The sequence below is a fragment of the Aplosporella prunicola genome (genome assembly GCF_010093885.1).
Source record: "Aplosporella prunicola CBS 121167 unplaced genomic scaffold K452scaffold_17, whole genome shotgun sequence".
Classification (NCBI taxonomy): Eukaryota; Fungi; Ascomycota; class Dothideomycetes; order Botryosphaeriales; family Aplosporellaceae; genus Aplosporella; species Aplosporella prunicola.
This window is the reverse complement of record NW_022983545.1, coordinates 342973-365079: the sequence shown is the minus strand read 5'-3', so window position 1 is coordinate 365079 and position 22107 is coordinate 342973. Positions and strand designations below refer to the sequence as shown.

The 22107-nt window shown below is 58.0% G+C and overlaps 8 protein-coding genes across 8 annotated transcripts; 1 reads left to right on the top strand and 7 right to left on the bottom strand.

Moving 5' to 3' along the window:
• Positions 1 to 84: 84 nt before the first annotated feature.
• K452DRAFT_213173 (uncharacterized protein) lies at positions 85 to 372 on the bottom strand (the record flags this gene model as incomplete). Its single annotated transcript, XM_033536209.1, has 1 exon — positions 85 to 372. A coding segment is annotated over one exon (288 nt), but the record flags the coding sequence as incomplete, so codon positions are not given.
• A 901-nt stretch (positions 373 to 1273) lies between these two features.
• K452DRAFT_359889 (uncharacterized protein) lies at positions 1274 to 2526 on the bottom strand. The gene is made up of 2 exons (XM_033546302.1): positions 1934 to 2526; positions 1274 to 1874 (listed from the first exon to the last, which is right to left on the bottom strand). The coding sequence occupies exons 1-2, from the start codon at positions 2519 to 2521 to the stop codon at positions 1302 to 1304; spliced, it is 1161 nt and encodes a 386-aa protein (XP_033395944.1). The 5' UTR covers positions 2522 to 2526; the 3' UTR covers positions 1274 to 1301.
• Positions 2527 to 3045: 519 nt separating this feature from the next.
• Positions 3046 to 4727, bottom strand: K452DRAFT_252934 (uncharacterized protein). Its single transcript, XM_033538266.1, has 3 exons — positions 4501 to 4727; positions 3994 to 4440; positions 3046 to 3930 (listed from the first exon to the last, which is right to left on the bottom strand). The coding sequence occupies exons 1-3, from the start codon at positions 4607 to 4609 to the stop codon at positions 3227 to 3229; spliced, it is 1260 nt and encodes a 419-aa protein (XP_033395943.1). The 5' UTR covers positions 4610 to 4727; the 3' UTR covers positions 3046 to 3226.
• A 400-nt stretch (positions 4728 to 5127) lies between these two features.
• On the top strand, positions 5128 to 6392 carry K452DRAFT_252932 (uncharacterized protein). The gene is made up of 2 exons (XM_033538265.1): positions 5128 to 5418; positions 5486 to 6392. Exons 1-2 carry the CDS (start codon positions 5141 to 5143, stop codon positions 6057 to 6059), a joined length of 852 nt encoding a protein of 283 aa, XP_033395942.1. The 5' UTR covers positions 5128 to 5140; the 3' UTR covers positions 6060 to 6392.
• A 4044-nt stretch (positions 6393 to 10436) lies between these two features.
• Positions 10437 to 12819, bottom strand: K452DRAFT_327626 (uncharacterized protein; the record flags this gene model as incomplete). Its single annotated transcript, XM_033544933.1, has 3 exons — positions 10437 to 10527; positions 10711 to 12620; positions 12676 to 12819. 3 exons carry the CDS (start codon positions 12817 to 12819, stop codon positions 10437 to 10439), a joined length of 2145 nt encoding a protein of 714 aa, XP_033395941.1.
• Positions 12820 to 14167: 1348 nt separating this feature from the next.
• Positions 14168 to 15295, bottom strand: K452DRAFT_230851 (uncharacterized protein; the record flags this gene model as incomplete). Its single annotated transcript, XM_033537120.1, has 1 exon — positions 14168 to 15295. The coding sequence occupies one exon, from the start codon at positions 15293 to 15295 to the stop codon at positions 14168 to 14170; it is 1128 nt and encodes a 375-aa protein (XP_033395940.1).
• A 4421-nt stretch (positions 15296 to 19716) lies between these two features.
• On the bottom strand, positions 19717 to 20757 carry K452DRAFT_53101 (uncharacterized protein). The gene is made up of 2 exons (XM_033546801.1): positions 19802 to 20757; positions 19717 to 19745 (listed from the first exon to the last, which is right to left on the bottom strand). The coding sequence occupies exon 1, from the start codon at positions 20627 to 20629 to the stop codon at positions 19865 to 19867; it is 765 nt and encodes a 254-aa protein (XP_033395939.1). The 5' UTR covers positions 20630 to 20757; the 3' UTR covers positions 19717 to 19745; positions 19802 to 19864.
• Positions 20717 to 22011, bottom strand: K452DRAFT_273839 (uncharacterized protein). Its single transcript, XM_033539164.1, has 3 exons — positions 21946 to 22011; positions 21661 to 21871; positions 20717 to 21599 (listed from the first exon to the last, which is right to left on the bottom strand). The coding sequence occupies exons 1-3, from the start codon at positions 21985 to 21987 to the stop codon at positions 20968 to 20970; spliced, it is 885 nt and encodes a 294-aa protein (XP_033395938.1). The 5' UTR covers positions 21988 to 22011; the 3' UTR covers positions 20717 to 20967.
• Positions 22012 to 22107: the final 96 nt, after the last annotated feature.

The following is a 22107-nucleotide window of genomic DNA, read 5'->3' as shown; positions in this document are numbered from 1 at the left end:
AGAGTCTTGCCAGCGCCTGAACGTCTTCCGGAGATTCGAGACATTGTCATGGAGCGCTCTATGAGCCACTGAAGACGGTTTTGTAAGAACTAGGTTGTAGGTAAGGACCCAGCGATAGCCCGAAGTGACCTTGTGTACTTCGTGCCTAACGTCAGAGTACCAACAGATGTACGACTGCTCAGCATACTCGGTTTCGAAGAGCTGTCTTTTTCCGACATGTTTTACTTCCACCGCTCCGCCTTCATGGTCAGATGAGAGGCATATCACGAGCGTGCCGAACATTCCCGGTTCCTTTTCCGAATCTTGGTGTGACTTGAACATGGCACCCTCTCCATAAAGTAACATCTTGTAGAGCTGTGCCTCTACATTCTTTGGGTCTCCTGGCACACCAAGCTCTTCAGTCATTCGGTCCAGGATGGTGTCCATTACCTCTTGCCATTTCGGGTTCTTCATATGAAACTTGTCCGGGTTGAGCTCCCATGTTTTTCTTACCGACGTGTCGATAATGGTTTCTTCTCCCTTGCCGAAAGGTGCTTGGTGGCAGACCTTAGTCAATGTCTCCGCGTTCTCTTCACTCAGCAAAAGAGCAATATCACCGACACCGTCAACATGAATTTATGGATCATCAACGCCATCAAGTTCTCCGAAAAACACGAGGCTTCCTACGCGTTCGATGTTGTCGAGCTTGTAACAGAGCTCTACTGCAAAATCGTCGCGATCGTCATTGTCGCTGACATTCGGAGGAGAGGAAATAGACGAACAAGAACTCCCTGTGTCATTTTCATCAAGCGCAACGCGTGCAGGCGGTTCCTTCCCGGCGCCGGTTCCTTCGTGCACCGGTTTCGTGTCTTCCGAATCGCTTCCGAGATCAACAATGTCGGCCATTGAGCCTTTTGTGACGTGGTGTCGGATTCACCCGAGCGAAGTTATTTGCTGTGCCTATCGATTGTTGTTGTTCGAGTAGGTATTGGTGCAACTTCTTGAGGACGCGCCTTCCTGCCCATGAGCGCGCGTAATAACATCGCCAACGTTCCACGCTAAGGAGCGGATCACATGCAGGGATGAGGTATCATTCATACGTCATGGTCCGGGTAGCCGCTGAGGGTGCGCATACCACTCTATCGGAAACAGCAATTGAAGCATAACGCAGTGACGAGGCAACTTTAATTTTATCGCCTGTTAATGAAACCTACAAAAACCTACAACAAAAGTGACACGGAGAAATATAGTCCGGCTATTATATTAGGGAGCTGTCGGTTTGATAAAGCAGGATGAAGCAACAGCCAATAGAGCTGTTCTCGCTAAAAGTAAATTGATTGATCGGTAAACCCATACCGAAAAGTATGCCAGCCAATTTCTTCCTCTTCTCCATTTCCCTCGTCATGCTTTTTGTTGTCTTTGTGCAAGGCGATCAGGAACAAAGCCGCTTCCTGAATAGCTGAATACTCTGCGTCATCTACATCGATGGAAACGTAACCTTCCTCAGGTTCATCAGGCTGTGCTTCTTCGCCACGTTCCCAGAAATCGGCATCTTCGTCTTCGCTGGTGTTCCAACACCATCCTTTCTCGTACCTGGGCGGGTCTTCAGATCCAATGTATTCTTTCCACAACCATAGCACTTGGCGCCTGTGGTCCATGTCCTCAAGCTTTTTGGACTCGTCAAATGCCCTAGTTCTGAAGTAGATGGCCGCCAATACGCCACTATCATTCTCTTTGTGCCATTGCTTGATTCGCTGGCGGCGGGCGGTCGCATAGCCGTCCTTTGCATCTTCACGACACAGCTCGAAGACATCTATGGTAGCATCGTAAATCTCTGAAGCGCCACATTCATGCAAGTCACATAATTCCTGCAAATCGTCGTGGTGGGAGCGAGCCTAACAAGCTGTTAGCTCTATCTTCAAAAACAAAAAAAAAGTCATCCGATACTTCTTACATAACACGCAGTCTGTTGACGGGCAAACAGTTCCTCGCCGTAGAACTTGTCGAACATGCCGCACCACTCGAAAGATATCTCGCGGCTGTCGTAGTCAACGCGTAAACCCGGAAGGCCACTGTCGTGCACAAGTATGCGATTGATAATCATCCAGGGTGTTTCCTCTGGCAGTAGCGGTAAGTCATCGTCGAGGCCAGTATAATTGTTCATTTCCTTTTTCCACTTCGCCATGAACTGGTCGAACGGATATCCATGGTCGCGGAGCCATGTCTCAGAACGTATGTCCTTGAACACAGCGCGTGATCCGCCTTCCGTAAGACGGTCGAAGCACATGGTGAAGTTGAAGAACCACGCTTTGTCATCCTGCCAAAACTCGGTACGCTGTGGAAAGAATTTGATCCGTGTGTTGACCTTGAGCTGCGTCTTGAGGAATGCATCTTCAGTGGCCACGCGAAATAGACGAGATACGCGCCTGCCTGAAACCCAGAGCTTGGGAATATGTTCACTATCAGTGATGAACGATAGAACGTGGGTCCATAGCTCGAGAGGAAGTTGAGGGCATTGGGCGACGTGTTGGTGCGTCGGCATCTTTGTGTTCGGGTTTGTCGATTGTTTTTCTCTGCTGTTTCACTTCGCGCTGTCGTTGGGTATTTTAAGACGTCGCGGCGTCACGGGCCGACGGTTTGATTGTCAAACGTAAGACCTAGTGAGAGGGAAGAGGCTTAGTACAGTGGACATGTAGATTCATGGGTAAGCTCCCAGTCCCATGTTGGCAGTTGCGGCCTCAGCTGTTGGCTGTACGTTGTGGGCAGGATCTGACCGCGGCACCTGCCCACAGCGCGAGGTAATCACGTCCTCACGTGCAATAGTTGCCCAATTCGTCGATCACGTGCGCAGTCAACGAGGATTGCAATCGACCAATCAGGACCTTTATAGACTATCAACTCCTAGCGAGCAATGGATTTCTTCTCCCTATATCCTCACTTTTACAACAGACATTGCCCAAGAAAACTACATCTACGAGGAGCCGATGCGAACAAACTCGTAGTATCTACAGCATTCTATAATGTAGCTCCCTGACCCCCACAAGTATGCATGATCGGAACTGAACTAAACCGGACTCTTCCTTTGAGTTTATTTGTGTATTTTGTTCTGAGACAGTTGTTTACATCTTTCTTTCTATTTAGAGACTGCGTGCTATACGCTTACTTACCTACTACCTTGCTAGGCAACACTTCTATTTAACCGCTCGTCAGCGCAAGGAGCAGCTGCATCTAAGCAACCCCAACGCAGCTATATCTTCGCCTCAGCACCCACAAACCCCTCGACCACAGCACGCATAAGCTGATTCGCAATCGCGGTCCTCGGAGGCAACCTCAACCCACCCTCCTGGTACTCCGGCCCAGGGTCCTCGCCCAACCCACTTGTCCCAATGCGCAACGCCTCCCTAATCTCGTCCAGCTCGAACCACTTCGCATCCTCCAACTCCGCATCATGGCCCAGATGGATCGCCTCACCGTCCGGCGTCGCCTGCCCAATAGCGCCAATCATTAAGTTCGCGGGATACGGCCACGGCTGCGTCGAGTGGATCACTACGCGGCCGAGGTGAATGCCGCTCTCCTCCCAGACCTCGCGACGGACGGCCTCCTCGACGCTCTCGGCCGGCTCCAGGAACCCTGCCAGCGTGCTGTACCAGTACTTGGGCCAGCGGCGCTGGCGGCCCAGCAGGACGCGGGTCCCGTCCGCCGACACGACGGCCATGATGACGGTGGGGTCGGTGCGCGGGAAGCAGAGGTTCGAGACGCCGGTGCGCGTCGCGCAGTCCGGCCGCTGTGTTGCTGGCGCGCCGGGGTCGTGCATCCGTGCCGCGAGGTCTTTGGGCGGGCAGGTCCGCTTGAAGCCCCCATTGATCGAGAGCGTCTTGTGGCCGCAGGCGCCGCAGAACGGGTTGCGCGCATTCCAGTCTAGTAGGTGTCGTCCTTCGGCGTACATGGCGGCTGTGGGGGAGGGGAGGCGTGAGGCGTAAATCGTGGGGACTGGCGGGGCGGTTATTCACGTACCTTCTGTGGCGTGCAGGGAGAGTTGCATCCGACCTTGCGCGAAGTAGAGCCCTTTGCCTTCGACATCGGCGATCAGCTTCTTGCATGCTGTCGTCACGCTCTCTTTGGGAGTGACGTCCAGAGCCCAGAAGGGCTGGCCATGGTAGTGTTCCTTGTATTTGAAGTCGGCGGCTGCGGGGCCGTTTGTCTGGTTCAGCCCGAGGAAGACGAGCTGCGGGTGGTAGGTGGCCGAGTTGTAGTCGTCTATGATTTCGGCTTCGGGCTTCTGATACGGGTTGCCAACCACGGGCTGGACGTCCTTGTAGCTGACATATGCGAGCTCTGTGGGGGCCTTGACCAGCGGGTTCAGCTCGTTGAAGAGGATGAACTTGGAGGTGTCATGCCTCAGCGCCTGGGAGAGGAAGGACGTGTCTGGCCGCAGGAAAGAGACGCGGTTCAACGGCGACCCTGGCAGAAAGTCAGCATGCGCCGCGGTGGTCGCGCAGGGACAGCTGCAGGACGACTAGCCAGCAAAGTAGTTGGCGACCTCTTTGCCAAACTTTCGCGACAACATTGAGTCCAAATTGGAGTGCGCAGCCTCGGGGACTTCGGGAATTGGCGTTTTCTTATCAGACATGGTCGCAAGGCGTTGAGCGGTCGAACAGGAGGTCGGTTATGGCATACAGCGAGGCGTCTATGCGCAGATACAGCGGATCAGGGGGTCGGACGCCGCGGAAAAAGGTGGTGAGGGAGTGACAGGAGCGGCTACAGGCCCTTGAGTAGTCGATGACGGAGTTAAGCATGGCGAAATCGTGTTTGTCAGCAATGGCGCTGACTGGCGCCGATTGCGGGGAATCGAGATTGTCAATCGTGCTCGCCGCGCTGGTGGTCGCTTTTGCCGGTGGCCGCAAGCGTGTAACGGTGGATGGAAACAGGTCAGGCGTTACCAGTAGAAGTATTCTTTTCGCAGTCAAGATGCCAAATCTTGCTCTGAAAAACAAATTCAATTCAAACCGACCAAATCGCATCCAGTGCATGAGTCATGAGCGGGGCATCTGTCTGCGCGCACGACTCTCATCAGCTCTGACGTTTTAGCTTCGCGGAGCTCTCGCCAAAACAACCTCCAACATCCTCTTACACAAAACATACCTCCACCGACGCATCCATCATGACGCTCGAGATCCTCAATTCTGCCCCGGATGCCTCTGCCTTCACCCCGCTCGAAGAGCACCAAAGCCAAACCCCCGGCACCTTCTTCGGCGGGAAGCCCGTCCTCCACCTGCACAGCACGAACGCGCAACTGCTAGTCTCAGCGCGCGACCTCGAAGCGCAGTCCGCCTTTCCAGATCTGCGCGCGACGATCCCGACCAACGGCGCGCAAGCCAATGGCGACGCCGCAGATGAGCAGCTCGCAATCCCCGGCATCGACGTCTGGGTGACCTCGCAGTAAGCCCACAGCCGCACAGCCAAGCACCGCGACGCGACCACTCGTCTAACCACACCCGCACCACAGACGCCTGATCCTCTTCTCGGCAGCCAAGGCCTCCGGCGTCGCGATCCCCTACCCCGCCATCTCGCTGCACGCACTGCAGCGCCTCACGCCGCCGGCCGCAGACACCCCGGTCCAAGGCCTGTACATGCAGCTGCTGACGGGGGACACGACGTACAGCAACGCGGAAGAAGACTTTGCCTCGCTGGAGCTGACGCTCGTGCCCGCGGCCGCGCAGCCCACCACCACGACTGTGCCCGCCACATCGGACATCCTGTCGCCGACGCCGCCGGCGCAGGCGCTCTTCACGGCTGTGTCTGCGTGCGCGGACCTCAATCCCGACCCCGTGGACTCTGAGGACGAGGACGAGGACACCGATCCTTTCGCTGCGCCCATGCCCGGTGCGGGCGGCTGGATCACGGCCGAGAATGTGGACCAGTTTACTGATGAGAATGGGAACTTTACTGGGGATTTTGGCGCGTTGGGAGCGGGTGCTGGTACGGTGCGCGCGAGAGAGGAGGACGATGCCGCTGAGGAGCGTGGGGAGGATGCGCAGGGGGGTGAGAGTGAAGAGACGAAGTGGAGGAGGACGGAATAGGCGGAGAGTTGCTGCTCCGCATCGCGATCACGGTTCGCTGGAAAGGGTCACAAACCAGCATCGTATTCAGAATCGGAAGAAGCCTAAAAAGCAATTGGCTACCAGCAAGGCAGGAAATCTCGAAAAAGGAAACGGAAAAAGGCATAGGACAGGACAGGACAAAACAGGACCCAAAACAACGACTTCTTCTTCTACGACGCATAGGATAAGGAAAAGCAGGATAGGATAGGATAGGATAGGATAGGCCACGATAGACACGATACCCTCGCGCCCAACCAGACAGCCAGCTCATATGGGGCGCATTGGCATTGCACACTGCTTCCTAGCTAACACGCATGAATTGTGCATGCATGTCTGTGGCTTAGCTCGTGCGTATACGTACAGTTCGCGCATCTATGGCTATCGTGCGAGTCTATGGCTGGCTGGGTGCGGTGCGGTGCATGCAAGTATATATACATACGTGCAAGCAAAGCATTTCCAACAAGACAGCACTAACACTGACGTTCTGTACGTACTATATACACTCTTATGTATTTCAATGTCAACAGGGTTATTGCATGCACTGAGCATACTATCCTGAGAGGATAGCATAGGCTAGCTTTCTGTGACCTTTTTAGTGCGGGATAGAGATGGTTATGAGTGTATAGTGGGGAGATGGAGGGTTTAGGCCGCTGTTTATTTTTGGTAGGAAGATAGAGGGTATGAAGTTAAGCGTCGCGTTGTTACTGTAGCCGCGGTACTGAGGTATTCGTTGAGGACGCTGGGGTCGTGGTTGGCTATGAATACCTACCTAGGTAGTAGCTCTATGTAGGGAGGGGTATTTTGAGAGAGTCCTCAACTCCAACCCCACCAAAACACCCACCAAAACACTCACGACAAACCCGATTCCGGTTCCGAACCAGACCAAAAAACAAAAAGCATAACCTACCTATTGTATACCCGCCTATGCAGCAGCAGAAAAGACACCCCGCACCCACCCCCACACCACACCACACCACGCCACCACAGCATCCGCCCGTCCCCACACCCGTAAGCAGTCTCGACCCTCCTCCTCCTGCATCAACCATCACATCAACCCACCCACCTACCCACCACATGCGTGATAGGCACGGAGAAGCATCTCCATCCCAGGACCAACCACCCGTTTCTCCCGCTTCTCCCGCTTCTCCGCGCACACAGGCAGGTACCCGCCGTGCCGCGCATCCCGGCCCAGAGCTGCGGACCCGGTCGAGGTCGAGACCACCCACTCACACACATACACACACACATGCAGGCACGACACGCACGCACGCGCGACGCGCTGGCCCTAGCTGGCGGCCGACGTGTCGTGTCTCACTCAGGCTGAAGATGAAGAACGGCAACGACGACGACGACGTGGTGCGATAGGCGCGCGCTGAGGTCGTGCAAAGTACAATGGATGTACGAAGTACGAAGAAGGCAAGTGTCCACCTACCTATCTGTACCTAGCTAGCTGGCTGGCTAGAGGCTAGGCTGAGAGGTGTTCGTGGTTGGTTGGTTGGTTCAATGGTTGGCCGAGAGCGCAAGCCGAGGAGGCGCCGGCGCGTGCTGTTGGTGCTGTGTTGTGCAGCACCTCAGGCCTGCGGGGCAGCACGGCAGCGCAGAGCAGTGAGGCTCCCTACCTTACCACGTGCCTAGGTGCAGTAGGTAGCACGCCCAGGTAGATGTCCCAACGCGGCCGCAACAGCCAACAGCCAACGGCCAACAGCCAACCAACTCCCTCTTACCGCCCGGCGCTAGAAGTGTAGCCCTCTTTCAAGAGCGAGTCCAGAGAGGGAGAGAGAGCGCTTCAGCTTTAGCTTCAGCTTCAGCTGAGCGAGCCAGCCAGGCCCGGGGCCAAGGGCGGAGAGGAGAGATAGCCCCATAGGGCTCGGCCTCGGTCCCTCGGGCCTATACCTACCTAGCTCGCTAGCTAAAGCTTTGAGCTGGCCGGGCCCCGGGGGATGGATAAACAAACACCAAAGCGCGGCGACCAATCGGGCGCGGGTCCGGGGGGCTCTCGTATGTACAGTGGTCAATGGTCAATGGCCCCGATGCCACTTGCCACTGCCACGAGGTGCCTCAGCTCCCCACGGTCACGGCCGGTACAATACAACCCTCATCCACCTAGTTACTACCTAAAGTACAGAGTATGCATGGAAGTATGCAAGTATTGCACACTCACGCCACACCTGCACACCCGTCGGCATCGCCCCCAAACCCCCACCTAAGTACCGCGATCGATCGACCCGTTTGCCGTCCATGTGTGCAGGTGGCAGGTGCAAGAAAAAAAAAAAACGCACAGTCCAGTCCGCAACCCGCAACCCGCAAACCACCACTACCACCGCTCGTCCAATAGGCGCGCCAAGCGCTGCACGCTGCACGCTGCTCGCTGCTCGCTGCCCCTAAGCTCCTCCCACTTTAAGCAAGCAAGCATCAAGCAAGCTGAAGCTTCAGCTCGCCACGCCACGGCCACGGCCCACTGCCATCCCACTCCACAGCCAGCCTGAGCCAGCCCAGCGGCCAGCCCAAGCCCAACCAGCGGGCCTAACCGCCCAAGCTTAAGCCCAAGCTTATCCTTAACCGCACGACGACGACGAGGTCGAGCCGAGTTGACACCAACAGTAAGTTAGCAACAGCGGTAGCAGTGCCCAACACCCTGCTCCCTGCTCATGCACCTCGCACCTACACCCAAGCACATCCCGCCCCATAAGGCAAGAAACCCAAAACCCAAGCCCAAAAAAGGCCCAGCTCCAGCGGGCCAGTACAATAGGTAGGCTGTAAGCTGCAGCTCCAAGCTCGCGCCCAGCCCCACCCAAAAACGCACCCCAAACCCAAAGCCAACGCCAAAGCCAAACCGCCCCCGTCTCGCGTCCCAACCGTCAACCGCGACCATCGCGCGCTCCGGAGGCAGCAGGCAGGCCGGGGTCCCTCCACCGCCACCGAGGTACTCCGTAGCGAGCGCCAGACGCGTTGCGCTGCGCTGTCCAGCCAGCCGGTGAAGCCTTCGCCGCAGCCAACCCGACCTCCGTACGCCGTACCTCTAGATAGCAACCGTAAAGCACAGTCCCCGCCATTGCGGCCATACGGCTATACGGCTACGTGGTATAACCCACCACCTACCGCGCCTACCGTGACCACCATACCTACCGTACCTACCGCGCCTACCGTACCCGTCTCCGCCCGATCAGCCCGGTCGGTCGGGCGCGCCGAAGTTGCTGTTGCATAACTACCCTACCTAGCTAAGCTTTTTTTGCAATTGCAGCTCAGCCCAGCCTAGCCCTATCCTGCCCCAGCACAGCACAGCCAGGCGGGCACAGGCTCGGTCAGGACCGGGTGCACAGAGAGCACAGATAGCCACAACCTACAAGGACAGGGTCAAGGGTACAATAGGAAAGACGGACGGCCCTGCCTAGCTAGACGTAGATCCCACTATCTAGCTAGCGCACGGCGTGCGGACAGCGGGTTGCGGAAGCGAGAGCGGGAGCGGAAGCGAAGGCGAAGGAAGGGCAAAAATTAAAAACTAAAAAAGTGGATAGGCAGGCAGACAGGCACTAGGCAGCCGTGGCACTGGCACTAACTAGCATTGGCAACCCTACCTACCTACTGCCCGTTGCCTGCCTAGTTTAGGAGCTGGGGGCAAACGACGGAAGGAATGAGGGAAGTGAAAAAGTAAAAAAAGTAAAATAGATTAATTATAGTGACAGGGAAGATGCTGGGGCCTTCTTTCTGTCTTTGCTGGCACACAATTGCCACCCACTGCTACCACCACCCCTTTCGTACTCGTACCTACACTCGTACCCCTTCGTATCACAGCCAACAACCAATAACAGACAAACAGACACTAACACACACACACACACACACACACACACACACACACACACACACACACACACACAAAAACCCATAAGCGGTCGCCGTCACAGACAGACAGACAGAGCAGACAGAGCTACAGTAGCTAGCTCACCGTGGAGAGCGGAGATGAGTGCATTTGAGTTCCGGAGACTGTAGTGTAGTAATTACAAGAATAGATAGGTAGGTATCAAGCTAGGACCTACTTGGGCTGTAAAGGAAGGCAAGGTACCTAGTAGGATCTAGGAGTAGGTATGTAGGGAGGGCGGCGCAGAAGAAGAAGCTGAAGAAGAAACTGAAGAAGCAGCGCGGACCGGACTACCTTCCATCAACGGAGCCGTACGTAGGTAAAAGGTATCGGGAGGGCGGCCGGGCCGAGCGGCTTGTCGGTACGTACTAGGTAGGTAAGTAGGTCGTCGGGTGGGTGCTTGCATGCACGCGCACCTACCTACATACATGGAAGAGGCCTGTATCCGTACACCTATCCAGCAAGCGTGCGCGGGCCTTGAGGATGCGCGCGCGCCCTTAGAGCAGCGCCTCGTCGCCGTATTTCTGCGCGTACATGCCCAGCGCCTTCATCGGGAAGACGAACTTGTAGTTCGGGTACGAGATCATGCTGCGAAGGGGTTAGCGCTCGCTGCTCTGGCAAAGCAATCCGTACGAAGATGTGCGCACGCATGCGCGCGCACCCGGCTTGGTGTCCAGCCAATCCAGCCAGCCAGCCAGCCACGCGGAAAGCACGCATGCATACATGCACGCATACACGCACGCACGCACGCACGCACGAGCTCGCACTTACCAGCTATTGTTGAAGACGCCCTCGATAGCCTCCTGCAGCCACTGGCCGTCCGGCTGCTGTCTGCTCATGATAAGGCGCAGCGCGCGGCGGATCGGTTCCTTGTCCGGGTAGTCAGCCTCAAGCAGGGCGATGCAGACCCAAGCGGTCTGGACGACCTGGCTGCGCTCGTGCGGGCGCCACGCCTGGTCCTCGCAGCTCTTGTAGCTCTCGCCCCACCCGCCGTCCTCCATCTGGCGCTCGATGAAGAAGCGGCACGCGCGCCGCACCCGCTCCGACGTCGCGTGCGTCTCGCCCACCATCCGCAGCGACTCCAGCGCGAACATGCCCGCGTACGTAAAGCAGATCCCCCAGCTGCCGTACCAGGAGCCGTCGGGCCGCTGTGCCCGCCGTATGTACGCCAGCGCCCGCTGGATAAACGCCTCGATGTCCTCGCTGCGGTAGTCTGGGTACCGCGCGCGGAACGTGCACAGCGCCGTCACTACCGCCGTCGTGCACTCCGGGTAGTCGTATTCGACCATGATGCGCCCGAACACCTCGGCCGCGTTCAGGTACTCCATCTTCTCGGATCCGCGAGTGGGCTCGTACGAAGAGCACCCGCCCGACGCGTTCTGCATGGTGAGTAGCAGATCAATCGAATCCTTGATGCGTTCGTCAGAGACGAGCTTAGGGTAGTCGGGAATGTCTTGCAGAAACATCACGGATTTGACGCCCTCGGCAGTGCAGTCAGACACGGTATATCCCTGCTCTTTCGTGCTGAAAGCCCAGGCACCTTTGCGTCTGTGGCGGTAGCAAGACTCTTGGTCACGGCAGTTTTCACGAATTTGTTGGTCCTCGAGGAATTCCAAGGCCTTGGTCAGCATGGGCTTCCAGCGCGGATCTTGCGCCAAGCCGGCGGACACGACAGCTTGGATGAGGAAAGACGTGTCCCAAACCTGCACACCATTGGTCCCGTTCATGAGCATGCCCTCGTTCTTGACCCACATGTATTCAAGCAACCTCTCACGATGCTTCCGAACAGAGTAAGCGTCAGGACCCTCCTTAATGTAGCAAGCAATTGTGTTCATGGGCGCATTGACGGGTGCCAGATCGGCGTAACCGGTGTTCTCATCTTCACGCTGGATAAGGTGCCACGTCCAGTCTTCAGCGCGCTTGACAATAAAGTTTGTTCGCAGGTATGGATTCCACACGTTCACCAGGAACCAGTTTGCCGTGTTCAGGACCCAGGTCTTCGGGTGGTAGTTGTCCCGTGGCGAGATGCTGTTCCGGTGAGCAATCCAATTGATACTTGCGTAAGGCTGGGTGAACAGCTCTTGGCGCAACTCCTCGGTCAGCGGGGTCAACTTGTAGCTCCAACGCTTCGACCAGATGAACCCCATGGGGAGGTAGACTTGGCGCATGTGAAGCCACCAGCGCCAGGGCGCAATGGGCACCCAGTCCGGGAGCAGCCAAAGCTCAGGAGGAACGGGATTGACAATGTCCCAGCTCATGACGCCCAGCACGCTGAGCCAAAACTTGGCCCAGTGCGGCCCGTTGACGGCGCCGCCCATCTTGTGCAGCGTGCCTCTTGCTTTGATCATGCGAGGATCTTCGGCGCTCGCGCCAAGCAGGCGCAGAGACGTGTAGTTCATGGCCGTGCCGAAAACGGACGTCTCGCCTTCAATGTGCAGCCCCCATCCTCCGTCCACCGGATGTTGTCGCGCAAAGAGGTAGTTTTTAATTTCCGTCCGGTAGGCCTCCGGGATAGGTGTTTCGGTGACATACCAGGTGATGATCAAGCCTGGCAGGAGGAACATGGGGCCGCCATACTCGCATGCCCACTGGCCGGAGGGGAGCTGGAGCTGGGAGAAGAATTCAAGGCAGTTTTGGATCGATTGGATGGGAGTCTTTGCGGGCGGCAGCTCGGGCAAGTCCTGCGGACGGAGGGTTAGTGATAGTCATAAGTGACGCGGAGAGGCAGCAACAGACGGTAGGCAGGCCGAGGTGGTACTTGTCGGCGAGCGACTGCGGCCATTTGGCAACGTCGTTGTCGGAGTCGAGGTAGTGCCAGGTCTGGCGGCCGCGCTGGTCCAGCAGGCGCCACCTGGAGTAGTCCGTCTTCTCGGCCGACATATCGTGTGTGCGTTGCTCTTGCGTCAGTGTGTCGCGGAGCCAAAAACAGCAACATTCGAAACCTCCCATGGAAGTTCCCCGCGGGGCTTGGCAGGGGAAACCCGCGTCAGCCCATCCACCCATCATCGGAGCTCCGGGTTGGATACGAGCGGCGCCAAAAGCCAGCCCGCCGACCCTGAGCTTGCCGACGGGAGATGAGGCCAAACGTCATGCATTGCGCCGATCCGTGATGCAACACGCGCGCCCAAGCTTTTCGGCACCCGCAACAACGCATTTCCACACCCCAAATCGCCCTCGGTCGTCGGCAGTGTCAGGTGTGCTGGAGCCAGCAGGAGGCGCCCATGCTGGCCTTTGCCCGAAGATGCTCCGCCTGCCCAATCACGCCCGTCCGCGCGACCACCGCTCTCTCCCCTCTCCCTCGCTTTCCCTCCGACTCTCTCAGGCGACGCGAGGATCGCCCTTGGCCGAGCACACCCGTCGCCGGAACACGGATGGATGGGGGGGTGGGGAAGTTATGCAGACGCCGGCCCGTGCGCCCATGCCGTGGCTGCGCCTCTCGACGGCTGTTCCCCTCGCTGCCCTGAGCGTCGCCGCGAAGGGGCGTTGATTTCGCCATCTCCATCATCGTACGAGCGCCGCCGTACTCGGGGATTGCTCTGGCGCGGGGCTTGACGACGGTGGCGGAGAGGTGTCAAGATTTTCTCCCTCTTTTGCGGGGGGGCGAATAATGACCGTCGCGTTCATCATGAAAGCGATTGATTGCTCTTTGATTATTCTACGTCTCCGTGTGTAGTGTTTGAGTGTGTGTGTGTATCAAGTTCAGCGTCCACATGTACAACTGGCGACAAAGCCATCGCTGACTCGACCCGTGGCAACGAGATGGCGGCAAGGAAAACAAAACTAAGGTCAAGCATACACTGGGCCGTCTGATCCAGTCAGATGTGTGGCTCCTCTCTTTTGGCGCTGAAAGAACATGACTATAAAGAAAAAGGACCGGAAGGCTGGAAATCGCTAGACGCTAGTGAAAAAACGACAAGAAAATGATGTAGGCCAGACAAAGGGCACCAAAATCGCCCTAGATGAAAACGCTGTTGGAAAAAAAGGTCCCCTTTGTTACCCAACCGGCCGGTGTAAACGCCGTGCAGGAAAGAAAAATGCTGTTCAAACGATTGAAAATTGCCGCGTGAATGTCGCGGTCTCGGCAAGAAAATGTCGTACTTCCGACGTGGTATTCGATGTAGCGGGCCGCATCGCTGGTCCCGATAAGAAAAAAGTCCTCGTTGCTCTCATCCCTGTTTTGTGTGTAGAGTGCTTCAGGCGTAGAAGCATCGGTGTGCGGCTTCACCGCTTAGTTGTCCATGTCTGGATTGGCGACGAATAGTCGCACGGCACCGCTCATGGTCATGGTGCGGTCATCCACGCTTCCTCTCCTCCTCAGTTCGTCTGCAGTGTGCTTTTCTTCGTATTGGCGGTATTCGACTTGTGGCATCTGGCCAATGTTCCCGAAGCTGTTTTCCCTCTCGCCAGAGCTGGTGCTGTGGCTGGAGAGCCCGGTGCCTCGATGCCGGGGGAAGTAGTCGCTGCTCATGCTGGGCTTGCGCACGGCGTAATCGCCCGGCACGGGCGTCTCCTCCATGTGATCCGTTGGGCTGTTGCCCTGTCCGCTGGGTGGCGTTCCGCTAATGCTGAATCGCGCGCCCTGCGGCGCAATGTACGAGTGAACCCTCCTTCCCGAGTTCATGGAGCTGCGCCCGCTACCGCTTCTGTGATGATTGAAGTTGTTCAGTCCGCTGTCGTTGTCGCTGTCGCCTTCGTCCACTTCGCTTGCGCTCAGACGCATGGGCACGCCGCTGCCCGTCAGGTTCGCGGGGGTGTAGAGAGAGGCCTTGGGAGCGCCGTGGTGTCTTATCTTGGAGCGAACTCCGGCCGCCACGCCCGAGGACGAGGTGGAGGTCCTGCTGGCCTGCACGCCACCGACGACCTCCATGGCTGCCCTCATCTTGGCGGCACGCTGCTGGGCGAGCAGGCGAGGATCCTCATACTGGGCACGATCGCACCACACGGTGGCCTTCTGGCGCCTCATGAGGGCGACGTAGCTGGAAGGGGCGTTGCTGGAGCGGCCAGACGAGGAGCGTCGCAGGTCGGAGTTTCGGCGCGCGCTAGTGCCAGCTCCGGCGCTGGTGCTGGTAGACGAGGTCGAGGTGGTAGCATTGGAGAGGGTGCGGCGGGTCGTGGTCTGGTTGTACGGGGTCATGGCGGGCGAGTAGGGTTGGGTGGTGTAGGTAAAGGTGTTGGATTGCGGCGAGGCAACCGGGAAGGCGGAGGAGGACGAGGTGCGAGAGCGAGAGTGGATGCGCTGCTCGTCCGGGACGATCTGAGTCAAGGGCTGCAGGACGCCGCCGCCGCCAGTGTGAGGGAGGGGTTTCCTGTGCGGCAGGCGTCCGTAGGGAGCGTAGGAGTCCACCATGGCGGACATGATTGAGGCGTGTAAGTGGTGGTGATTTTTTTTTTAGGAGGGGCGAGCAGTGATGTGAGCAACAGAGATTTGGTCGGTCGCGCGCGCCTTAGTATCACGGCGAGGATGGGACGGGCTAGGGCGTTTGGGTGATAGGGTCAGCGGACGGTCCGGTTCGGGAGATTGTGAGGCTGAGGCGGGAGCGGCCTTCACGGTAAAATTAGGGAAGCGATCGGGACGTGCGTGGGTTTTGTGAAAGGATCAGGAGGGCGGCGGTGGGCTGGCGGGCGCGTATATGTAGGGTCAAGTGGGTAAAGTAGCACTACGGCGGCGGTGGTACCATGTGGGATCGATCAGAGGTGGCATCGGGAGGAGCGGGCTGAAAGAAAGAGAAAGTCTTGTCATAAGCCGCCTTCGCGCTTGCTGCAGCGAGTAAGCGTCGCGCGGCCGTGCAGCCCACGGAACGCGCGAGAAAACGGTGTCTTCACCCATCCACATCCTCTCGTCGTCGTCGTCAAAGGTCAAGGCTCTGAAACTACGCCGGTTCCACAATAGTGACGACGCAAACAGCTATGTGTCTCTTCTCATGTTGTTGGTACAAGTTGGCTGTTGGCAGCGGCGGCCACGCCGAAAACCTGTTCGTTGGTCCGCAGCCATTGACGTTTGTGCCTTCGCGCGTACTGCCCAAAGCGTCGAGTGTTTGTCTTTGTGCCCTCGTGATTGGCAATGTGCAGCGTTGCATGCCACTCGACAACAAATCCCGCTGCCCTAACCCCGAACATGCGTCCCCGCGCCGCCCACCTTGAACTGTGAAAATCCAGCCTGCCTGCAGTGGAGCCGCAACGATCCCGTCTCAACTTCCAAACACCAAGGCCCCCACGGCCTCCCGTCGCATCGTGATCCTCCTCCACTGCCCACTCGTCCCGACGACTCGTGCAAGGATCCCCCCTACCCCACCCTCCCGATCTCTTTATCGAAATCTTGCAGCCTTGCAGCTTTTTTTTTCTTTTTTCCTCTTTTTTCCTCTTTTTTCCCTTCGTCCCTCCCCTCTGTACATGACGCCATGTACAGAAACTCATTGCTGCGCGAACTACTGCATGCCGTCATCATCTGCTAATCTAGCTCCAGGTACGCGCAACTCCTTCGGGAATTCTGTCATCCTGTCAGACTGCTCGACGACGTTGAACCGCAGCCTTCCATCGCATCGCCTCGGCCGCCACCATATCCTCGGGCCTCATCTGTACCACAGCGCCCTTTCCGAGTCGATGGTGCAACAGCCCGCCACGCACATCCCCCAGAAAGATTGCCCTACCTTCCAAACTATCCGCCCGCCCAGCCAGTCGTCAGGCGCCACGATCCGCAAGTGGCTGGCCAACAACAGCCGCACGCCTTGAGACGAAAGGCTTCCACCCACCCCAACAAATATCCACAAGCCATTGAGCAGGACCGTCGGCGGGCCCGGCGCTCGGACCACACCTGGAGTCGAGGCTGTGCTACTACAGCAGCGGAGCGCCCTGAAATTCCACGACGGGGTCACGACACACGCACACGCCCCGACGCTGGTGTTCAAGCTTTGGTCCCCGCGGGAGGACTCCTGGCGGCCGCGACTTTTCTCTGGCTCGCAAGCAGCCAGGGCGCAGCGATGCGCGGAGCTACCGTCCCCCCGGGCCCCTCAGCGTGCGCTGTGCGACACCCACGGCTCAGGTACCGGGTCGCAAAAAGCAACGACAGCTTTTGTGCGCCCGTGGCGGCTGCTATTAATACGCGCACTGGTGCTGCGCGCACGCGCCGGCGACCCTAGCGTGCTCGGGCAGCGCCGCCCGTCAGCGCTTTATTCTCGCGCTCGGGACCCGCCCGCGTGTTTGAGGTTGCAGGAGCCGGCGCGGCGGGTTTTGCGCTGCGGCGTGGCCGGCGGTGACGGGGATGCAGAGGCGCCCGCTTTGGGATGGTGGTGTGCAGGTAGGAAGGGGTTCGGCGCGCGCGAGATGGCGCGCGAGATGGGGGGGAGCACGCGGACAGTTGCGGCAGGCAAGTTGGGCGAGAAACATGGCCGGAACAGGTAGGTCGATAAGCAGGCGCGTGGGTAGGTGCCGCGAATAATGGCTTTGGACGACCATGGACGCGCGGGGTCGATGATGTCGTGCGCGATGAGGCACCATCTACGTAAAAAATGGACGCGAGGGCGGGTTCGACGTGCGACGCCTGGCAACCTGTTGCTCGCGTCGACGCGTTGCACGCGTACGTGTTTGTTAGCTCAAACATCATCATAGACATGTATACCGTATACCATGGAAGAAACACAACCATACAATAACCAACTCCCAAGCCCGCGGTGCCACCCCTCAAATCGCCCCATCCGTCAGCCGCCAGATCCCCTCCCCCCACCTCGAATCTTCACGTACGGCGCTCCTGAAGCACCCCGCACATACCTACATCGAATCCAGCACTTCCCCGCGCCGCTTCCCCGCGCAAGCAGTGGGCGCAGAAGACTCAGCACGCCGAACCAGCCAGTCACAGCCGCGGCACGCCAGCAGCTGCAAGCGCCGCCTAGGCGACCACCAGCGGGGAAGGCAGCAAGCGCAACGCAGCAACGCAGCAGCAGCAATGCAGCCACACCCCAGCAGCAAGCGAGCTTGCCACGCTTGCCTGTCTCAGCCGCTCCGCGCCGCAAGCCGCCTAGCACGCGCCCATCTATCCACAGTAAGGTAGTTACCTATCTTCCGGCCGTCCATCCATGATCCATGGGACAGGCCCGCTCCGTCGCCCAAGCCGTCACGGGGCGGGGGCGCCCGCGCCGCCTAGGTACTCTACTGTACTCTATTCTGCATCGAGTAGAGGGCGCCCTTGCGACCTTATCGCGACCTATGTACATACAGTATGTACCCTGGGTGCCCTAGAGCAGAGTTGGTACTCTAGAGTACGGCTTGGGTTTGCCACTGTCCCCGCCACCGCCCTGGCGCCCTGGCTTCGTCCCTTCCTTCCTTCCGGGGCCCTTGCGAGTTAATCCGTACTGCACTGTAGGTAGGTACTTAGTTACTTGCTTACTTTCTCCTACCTAGAGTAATCAGGTCGGCGTGCAGCGCTGCCGCAACGTCGGCGCACCTAGAGTACCTACCGAGAGAGTGGGGTCGTCGGTTATCTGTCTGCCTGCTTGCTTGCTTAGCGCGGGGTAGCTGGCTGGCTGGGTGCAAGGTGCAAGGTGTGATGTGATGGGAGCACCTAACCTAATGCCAGCAGGCTGTGGCGGACGGACTGGTGGGACTGATAGCTACCCGCTGCCTGCCTGCGCGGCCGGCTCGGCTGTCGCTGCTGGCTAGGTGGCTGCGGGGAGGGGGGGTCGTTCGCCTAGAGTACGCTACTCTGTACGCTATCGCGCGCGGCTGCTTTGGTGTAGATGGAGGTGCTGGTGTGGGTACCTAGGTAGGTAGCTACCTAGCTACGCCGCGCTACCTAGGTAGGTCCCTCTCCCTCTTTCTTGCTCTCTCTCTCTCTCTCTCTCTCTCTCTCTCTCTCTCCCGCTCCAGGCTAAGGTACTCTACTCTAGGTAAGTGGTGGATCTACCAACCAGCCAACCTACCCGTCTGGTAGGTAGCGACGCGTAACGGCTGCGCGCTTTCTTTGCTCTCTCTCCACATAGCTAAGTACCTAATCCGTACCTACCGCGCACCACTCACACGGCACACGCACACCACGCGGCGACAAACAGCGCATAGGTAGCAGAGGTAGCCACTAGCCAGCCAGCCAGCCAGCCCGCTCGCCAAACCACAAGCAGGCAGACAGGCAGGCAAGCCTCACCTCACCCTCACCTCAACAACACAACACAACACACCAGGCGTTCGCTGGCGCCGTCGCCGACCAAACAAACCACCACCAACCCACCAAAACCCCCTCATACATAGCTAAGGTACCTCAGCCAGAAGCGCTCGGCAGCCCGGGCCTCGACGCCGCGAGTGAGCGAACAAACACCTGCTGCCTCACGTTTGCGCGCGCGGCGCGCTCACTCGCTGCTGCTGCTGCTGCGCGTAGCTATATAGGCTCGCTAGGCTACGTACATGCTCCTACATGTGCATGTGTGGGTGTGTATGTGTGTGTGTGTGTGTGTGTGTGTGTGTGTGTGTGTGTGTATGTGTATGCACATGCACGCGCTCACCATGCGTTGCGTTGGCGCGCTCGGCCCGCCAGTAACTAGGTAACGCGTCTCGCGTCTCGCGTCGCTGCCCTGCCTTGTTCTGCTCTGCCTTGCTCTGCCTTGCTCTGCCTTGCTCGCGCGCTGCTGACGGCTGACCGCCCGCTGACAGCTGACGGCGTTGCTGCTGCTGACGGAGCGCTCGTGGTTGTTGCGTGTGTGCATAGGTAGAGTGGTAGGTACCTGCCCTATGGATTACGGACGGACGGGCGGACGGCTGCTTAGTGGCTTGTGTGTGTGTGTGTACCTATGTAGGTGTAGCGTGGTTGTATGTATGTATGTAAGCTGGATGGGTGTAAGCTGGATGGATGGACGTACATACGAGAAGCTTACTCACTCACTCGCTCACCGCGCTCGCTGCCTTTTGTCCCGACCCCGAACCTCGTGCGTGCGCTCACTGCCTGTCACCTGTAATCCGTAGACAGACACAGACACACACACACACACACACACACACACACACATCCTCTCTCTGTCTTCCCTAGGAGTAGGTATGTACCTAGGTATGTAAGAACACGAACACGCACACGCATTCGCTCGCTCGCGTCGCGCCCTGCCTTACCTACCCTACCTACCCTACCTACCTTACCTTGACTACCTATCACAACACCAGCACACCACAGCCCCAAGCCCAGCCAAAGCGCCGCAACCACACACAGCTCCACGTACCAACCCACCGTCCAGACACGCACAACAACAACAGCACCAATAGGTGGGGTAACTCCCAGCAACCCAGACTGCAGTGGTAGAGCAGGGTATAGGTACACCCACCCCGGTCGCAGCCGCAGCCCCAGCCCCAACCCCGGCACCGGCACCCCCGGCAAGCAAGCACAGTGGTGGGTGCATCTCCCTGCAGCAAGCGCGCAGCGCAGCGATCCCTCACCATCACAATCACGCCAGCCTCTGCCCACCCCTACCGAGCGTGGCTCATATTGTACAATAGCGTTGCAGTTGTCGAGCGTGGGCGTGGGCCCTTGTCGTAGCGTGTACAATACAACCAGTGCGTTAAGGCGTGAGGCGTGCGTGAGGCGATACGGGGTGGGGTGGGGTGGGATTCTGGAGGCGTGCGCGGTGCAGTGGAGATGAGGGGGAGGGGTGTGATGATGGGGAGAGCGTGAGGGGATTATTGCCCTGTCGCCAAGCCCCGTGGCCGTTGTCAGATTCGTCATGTCACGGCGCTGCGGCTGCTATTGCTGGATTTGGTGGCTTGATGCGGCGTTCTTCGCGCTTACTTTTTTTTTTTTTTTTTTTTTTTTTTTGCTTTTCTTTTTTCTTTTTCGTGTTGTGTTCACATGCCATGCATAGCCCTTTCACGTTCGTGTTTGGTGACATGAAAATAATTGTTTTTTTTGAGAAGGATTTCAAGATCCGTTTTTTCATTCAATTCGTATCTATCATTGACTCGCCGGACTAAAGCTGAGCCATCTAGTTCAAGCCTTGATCAAAAGACTTTTTATCCAAAATTACGCTTTTCAAAAATCAACACACTGCGGCGAGTGCGGGTGCCTTAAGGCAGGCAGTAGCCACCGTCGACGATGATGTCGGCACCGGTGGTGTAGGAAGAGGCGTCCGAGGCAAGGTACAGGAAGGCACCCTTGAGCTCGTAGGCCTCACCCTCACGGCCCATGGGGATCTTGCTCTTCCAGATGTCCTTGGTCTCCTGGGGGATGAAGTCGGAGATCTCGGTGGCCATGTAGCCGGGCGAGACGGAGTTGGCGCGGGCGAACTGGACCCACTCGACGGCGAGGGAGCGGCACAGGTGGATGACACCGGCCTTAGCGGCGTTGTAGGCAGCCTGCAGCTGGGGGATGTTGACAATGTGGCCCGACATGGAGGCCGTGGCGACGAAGCTGCCGTAGCTGTAGTTCTCGAGCTTGTTGCCGTTGAGGTCGGTGCCCTTCTCCCACTGCCTCCTCCAGATCTCGCCGGCGGCGCGAGCGCAGAAGAAGGTGCCGTCAAGGTCGGTCGACACGACCTTGTGGTAGTGTGAGACCTCGCCGTCGATCATGGCACCCTGGGTCCAGGGGATACCGGAGTTGGCGACGAAGATGTCGAGACGGCCGTTGAACTCCTTGGTGATGTCGTAGACGGCCTTCTTGACGTTGGCCTCATCGGTAACGTTGACCTGGTAGGCCTTGCCTGCAGCGGGTGTTAGTGGGTGTGCGAGGAGATGGGACAACAGGGTGCAGGGGCAACGTACACTTGACGCCATACTTCTTCTCAATCTCCTCGGCACGCTCGATGGCCTTCTTGTTGCTGTTGTACCAGATGGCAACGTTGGCACCGGCCTCAGCGAAGCCGTGGGCAACGGACAGACCGATACCGGCGCCAGCACCGGAGACGATGGCGGTCTTACCCTTCAGGGAGAAGAGAGGGAGGACCTGGTCTTGCTTGGGGGCAGCAGTGTTGTTCTGGTGGTGGTGGTGGTCAGCAAGGGGGTTCGGTAGGTGTCGGCTACTTTGTAGCTGAGGGCGGGGTAGCTTACGAGGGCGAAAACGCCAGCCTTGGTGATAGCTCCGTCGGCCATTGTGATTGAAGTTTGTGGTATGGGTTGGTAAAAATTAGAGGAGGTTTTGGGGTATCTTTCAGTGAAGAGAGACAGTGATGATGATGATGGAAGATGGGAAGCAGCAGCAGAGACGAGGGG

What these genes read in the sequence shown, in the direction of transcription:
- K452DRAFT_252932 (XM_033538265.1), top strand. Translation starts at nt 5,141, where the DNA reads ATGACGCTCGAGATCCTCAATTCTGCCCCGGATGCCTCTGCCTTCACC. An exon ending in GACGTCTGGGTGACCTCGCA is followed by an intron (nt 5,419 to 5,485) that starts GTAAGCCCACAG and finishes CCCGCACCACAG; the next exon opens with ACGCCTGATCCTCTTCTCGG.
- K452DRAFT_252934 (XM_033538266.1), bottom strand. Translation starts at nt 4,609, where the DNA reads ATGTCTGATAAGAAAACGCCAATTCCCGAAGTCCCCGAGGCTGCGCAC. An exon ending in GGTCGCCAACTACTTTGCTG is followed by an intron (nt 4,441 to 4,500) that starts GCTAGTCGTCCT and finishes ACTTTCTGCCAG; the next exon opens with GGTCGCCGTTGAACCGCGTC. An exon ending in CTCCCTGCACGCCACAGAAG is followed by an intron (nt 3,931 to 3,993) that starts GTACGTGAATAA and finishes CCTCCCCCACAG; the next exon opens with CCGCCATGTACGCCGAAGGA.
- K452DRAFT_359889 (XM_033546302.1), bottom strand. Translation starts at nt 2,521, where the DNA reads ATGCCGACGCACCAACACGTCGCCCAATGCCCTCAACTTCCTCTCGAG. An exon ending in GTCAACAGACTGCGTGTTAT is followed by an intron (nt 1,875 to 1,933) that starts GTAAGAAGTATC and finishes ACAGCTTGTTAG; the next exon opens with GCTCGCTCCCACCACGACGA.
- K452DRAFT_273839 (XM_033539164.1), bottom strand. Translation starts at nt 21,987, where the DNA reads ATGGCCGACGGAGCTATCACCAAGGCTGGCGTTTTCGCCCTC. An exon ending in AGGCTGGCGTTTTCGCCCTC is followed by an intron (nt 21,872 to 21,945) that starts GTAAGCTACCCC and finishes CACCACCACCAG; the next exon opens with AACAACACTGCTGCCCCCAA. An exon ending in GAAGAAGTATGGCGTCAAGT is followed by an intron (nt 21,600 to 21,660) that starts GTACGTTGCCCC and finishes CACCCGCTGCAG; the next exon opens with GCAAGGCCTACCAGGTCAAC.
- K452DRAFT_53101 (XM_033546801.1), bottom strand. Translation starts at nt 20,629, where the DNA reads ATGACGAATCTGACAACGGCCACGGGGCTTGGCGACAGGGCAATAATC.